Source organism: Vigna unguiculata, chromosome 2 (assembly GCF_037176805.1).
Source record: "Vigna unguiculata cultivar grain cowpea cultivar isolate G323 ecotype 2 chromosome 2, ASM3717680v1, whole genome shotgun sequence".
NCBI lineage: Eukaryota > Viridiplantae > Streptophyta > Magnoliopsida > Fabales > Fabaceae > Vigna > Vigna unguiculata.
In genome coordinates, this window is record NC_140793.1 from 4,586,858 (window position 1) to 4,592,057 (window position 5,200).

At 35.1% G+C, this 5,200-nt stretch overlaps 1 protein-coding gene across 1 annotated transcript; it reads right to left on the minus strand.

Annotated features, from left to right (window-relative positions):
- Positions 1-2,164: 2,164 nt before the first annotated feature.
- Positions 2,165-3,580, minus strand: LOC114166683 (E3 ubiquitin-protein ligase). Its single transcript, XM_028051449.2, has one exon. The coding sequence runs from the start codon at positions 3,561-3,563 to the stop codon at positions 2,316-2,318; it is 1,248 nt and encodes a 415-aa protein (XP_027907250.2). The 5' UTR covers positions 3,564-3,580; the 3' UTR covers positions 2,165-2,315.
- Between the last annotated feature and the right edge of the window lie 1,620 nt (positions 3,581-5,200).

Below are 5,200 nucleotides of genomic sequence, written 5' to 3' on the forward strand. Positions count from 1 at the left end.
TCATCGTCCTTCTTGTCAAGGTCCCCTATTTCCATTATAAGCTTTTGTTTCTTAGTGCCAATTAGCCCAAAAACCTCCTTGTTCCAAGATTTTAAGTCGTACTTGAGCTTTTTTAGCTTCTCTTTTATAGTTGTCAATGGGTTCCCTTTCCCAATATAAGACTCTCAGGACCGCTTGACCACCAGTTTGAATGACAGATCATAATTCCACATGTTTAGCGTTTTGAAAGGCTTAGGTCCCCAATCAATTGAAACTGGTTTTAAAAGTATAGCGCAGTGATCAGATACTTGTCTGCCTAGAATGTATTGTTTACTATCCGGCCAATAGTTGAGCCACTCTATTGAGATCATTATTCTGTCGATTATGCTTTTAGTTGTTCCATTGTCCCTATACCATGTATACTTTCCCCCTATTAGAGGTACATCGATCAGTTTTGAGGTATCTATAAAATTATTGAACCCTTCCACTTCTCTTTTCGTTGTATAGCCTCTTGAGTTTAAACCTTTTCTTTCACTGCTTTTTCTCACTGCATTAAAGTCACCAGTATACACCATGACTTACACACGTTCACTGCTTTTATTAAGGTTAGATCCTTCCACAATTCTTCTTACTCAATAATGACACTGGAAGAATACACGTTGAACACAACCACAGGGATTGGGTTTTCTTTATATTTGTTTTAGGTCACTAAATCACTTTTTATATTTGTTTTAGGTCCAACGACTATAAAATAACTTATATTATTTACAAAATTACCATTGTCTCTCCTTTTATACATGATGAATTTAAACAGGTATAATATATGTATAAAAAGCCAATTTTGCACTTGTGATTGTATAAAGTTCATAGCACGACAAAGGAAGGGTACTTGAAAAATGAAGATGATATATGTAGCTGTAGAGAAAAAACTAGGTCATTCACTTCTCTACTAATATATATATATATATATATATATATATATGAAGGTATATTGATAAATTATAGAGTACGAGTATTCACAAATACTATAATACTCGTACTAACATGTGAATATAAAAAATATTTGTATCGATTACTTACATATATTTATTTATAATATCTATTTTATATTCTTTATGGATTTCATCCATAAATACCTGGTACAAATTATTTTTTACATCTACTAGTAATGTTTACACATTCAAATGATAATAGTAATAGTTATTTTATTGTTTTTTTGAGCCATTAATTTATTTCGAAGTCGATTTGGCATAGTAATCTAAACTCGTGGTAACGGCTAAATTAGGAAAAAATTTCTAAGTGTTAATTTCTACCATGTGGACATAATTTCATTTTAAATTTTGTATATAGTGTATTTCTTTCACAATTTAATTCTGAAATTCTTTCACTAAATATATATAAAAAGTTATTCTAAATTATTTGAATCCTTTATATTCGAGTTATATTCACTACTAGAAATTCTCATATTACATGAGATTTATCTTACAAAATTGTTATAAAAATTTACAAGAAAGGACTTTTTTATGTCATTTTTTCTAAGAATCTTAATTGGTAGGTATTTTCTTTGTTAGTAATTATTTTTTATAAAATTATAAAATTCACAAGTATTTTTTTGTTGCAAAAAGTGTTTTATATAAAATATTTTGCAAAAACATTTGCTAACAATTTCTTGCAAATATTTTTTCATAATTTGTAAATATTTCTTAAAAAATATTAAAACAAAATTAACAAGAAATATGAGTTTTTTTTAATAATGATTTATTAAATTAACATAATAGTTAATTATTAAAATGTATATAGAAACTATTCGGCAAATATAAGTGAAAATATATATTAATAAACCCAAATATAAGTAATATTTATTTATGAGAAAATAATGTTTATTTTAAACCGTAATCGGATTTATAGTTATTATCAGAAAAGATGGTTTAGGTAAGGGGAATGGAGAAATTTCCACCAATTTAACCTTATATCATTTTAGTGGTTTAAAAGCATTTTCTATCTTTAAACTAATTCCAATAAATATAATTAAGAGTATTTAATAAAATATATTTTTTATTCTATAAAAAGAAGAACAATCAACATAGACTGGTTATATAATTCAATGAGGTAGTATTTGTGGTAGCATGCATGTAGTGTCCCTTCCTTAGTTATATAAGAAAACTAAGAAGCTTGTTCATGAAAGGAAAAGAAAAGAAAGGGCTTTATTGGTATATTTTTGTAATAGTTCCAGATGTTTCCTTTGGATTACAACCCTTTCAACAGTAAAGATCACAAATCCTTTGTAACATAAAACCAGCAAATGAGATATCTGAACGGATGAAGGTGAACGAACACTACTTTACAAGACCCAGATTGAGGATTCCCCATGAAGTCTGAGGCCAAGACTTGTCCTTAGCCTTCATCAGCAACACCCTTGTCCACGAAACCCAACCTTCCCAAGAAGTTCTCTTATCCCATGGACACCCCCATTCCAGCAAAAGTCTCAGTCCTTTCTCTGCATGTTTCTCAGCCTCCTCAAACTTTCCCTCTGTCAAACAAACCTGACTCAGCACCACGTATGGCTCTCCAACAAAAGGGTTCTTGCTTATACACCCCACAAGCAAATCTTCAACCTTTGTTGGAAGTCCCCTCTCACACACAGCTTCCCAGTACAAATCTCTTGCAACTATTTGATCTTCCGCCTCCAAAACCTTCGTGCAATCATCAAACACCGGCGGCAACACCAGCTCAATATCATCATTTCTCTCCACATCCACCACCACTCCACCAACCTTCCTTCTCTTCTGTTCAATCAAAATCTCTTCTTCCCTTGCAATCAAGTTGTACACTGCTCCCATCCTTGAAATTGAATTCAGCCACAGACCCGGCTTCCCATCTCCCGGCCACAGAGCCTCCAAATTGTTCCCAGAAAACTCAAGCCGACCGTTCCGGTTATCAAACAGCACATCCTGAAAACCGAATAACTGGTCACAGAAATCTGCCATGGTCATCATCACGAAAACAGCCACTATTCTCCGAGAAACATGCACCCCTTCGCCCGTTCGAATGTGCTTCACCTCAACCCCCTCCGCCGGAACAAGACCCTGCAGTTTCTTCCTCCATCCCTCTTCCCCGTCGAAGACACCCTTCTCCTTCGCGTTCCTGAGAGATATCTCTGACTCTGCAAGGTGTTGCACGAGTTCTTGATCGGAGTAGTGGAAGAGAAGATCGTCGTGGATGAGAGGCTGCCGGGGAACTACACAGAACAGGTGGATGAGAGCCTCGGCTTGGTGGCCCACGTGGCGGCGCACGACTTCACGGCCAGTTGAAGGGTCAAAGATGGCGAGGTTGACGTAGGAGTTGGAGTAGGCTGAGTGGAAGAGACCGCAGAGGCAGACGGAGTGAGGGGCTTTCCAGAGGGTGAGAATGCGATATATGTCGAGAAGGTGGTGAAGGAAGCTGCCATGTTTGTGCCAGCACTCTCCGGCGCCCACGCTTTGCAGAACGCCCACCAGCGAAGGGAGGTTTTCATCGATGGATTGGAGCTCCCCGCGGAGGAAGGGACGAGCACGTTCTAGGAGAGTTTCAGTTGAAGACGGCATGATTATGGTGAAGAATGAAGAGAAGAAAAAAACAAAATAAGAAAGGGATAGCATTCGGCGGATTAAGAGACGTGTGGTGCGTGAATAATCTTATCAAGTCCCACACTCTCCTCATGTATTATTTGTTTTTTTTTTTTTTTTTTTTGTCAAATCTGGGTCAATTTTAGCGAAAAATTACAAAGAAGTATGATATGATATTTTGACAGATTTTGTTTAATCAAGTTTGTTTTTTAAGGCTCATCAAACATTTTTCTATTTACATCAAACTTTTTTTCATTATTAACGTGTTGCCACGTATATATTATTAAAAGTTTGTTGATAAAAATTTTTTAAAACATAATTCTTCAATTACAAAAGGTTGGTTAACTATTTTTTTTACAGAGGTGTAATTCTAAGATAGATAATGATAGAATGCCTCACTTTTTTATCCCAAAGTTATCTGTCTACGTGGCATTTATTATTTTAATAATTTTAAACGAAATGGTTATTGGAGGCAGCGGCAAAGGAAAGTTTGCGTCATGTGCACATGCTTTGAATTGGAGAAACATTTTAAATTGCGTTGCATTGTTTTCCCTCGTTTCTTCCGCGCAAGTTTCTTCTTCGAACGGGTTCACACAAGCACAGAGGCATTTGTATCACAAGGCATTCTCTTCCCCAAAAGGCTATCCTTCCATAAAGGTTGGTGTTGTGGGTCGTAGTGGAAGCGGATAGCGGAGTTGTGGAGAGTGGTTTGGGTTGTTGGAGGCGGCGGGTTCTGCGGAAAGTGGTGGGTACCGATGAATTCATTACAGTCTTTGTCAACAAATTTTTGTGTGACGAGTAACTATGATGTTCAAACAATTACATGTGATGTAATGAAAGTTAAGGTTTTTTTAAAAATTTGATATTTGTGTTTTCAGGTATTTGAATGAACTGTCCTTTTATGATTCCATAAGTGTCTTTTTACATTGAATATTTTGTACTACCAGTACTGGAACTGCTTTTAAACTGTATTATTACATGAAATATGGCTTGGACACAATCGAATGGCCATCCAAATAATTCCATCACCATGAATCATCACCAAACAACTAAAACAACTAATTGAAACTGCAGATTGAATTAAAAACCAACTTTTCTGGTGCGAGATTCAAGTGTCCTTTTATGATTCCATAAGTGTCTTTCTACGTTGAACTTTTTGTACTACCAGTACTGGAAATGCTTTCAAACTGTATTTTTACCTGAATTAGGGCTTGGACACAATCGAATGGGCATCCAAATAATTCCATCACCATGAATCATCACCAAACCACTTAAATAAGTAATTGGAATTGAAGATTGAATTAAAAACCAACTTTTCTTGTTCGATAATCAAGTGTCCTTTTATGATTCCATAAGTGTCTTTTTACGTTCAATTTTTTGTACACGCAGTGCTGGAACTGCTTTTAAACTTTATTATTACGTGAAATCTGGTTTGGACACAATTGAATGGCCATCTAAATAATTCCATCACCATGAATTATCACCAAACCACTTAAATAAGTAATTGGAATTGAAGATTGAATTAAAAACCATCTTTTCTGGTTCGATAATCAAGTGTCCTTTTTTGATTCCATAAGTGTTTTTTTACATTGAACTTTTTGTACTACCAGTACTGG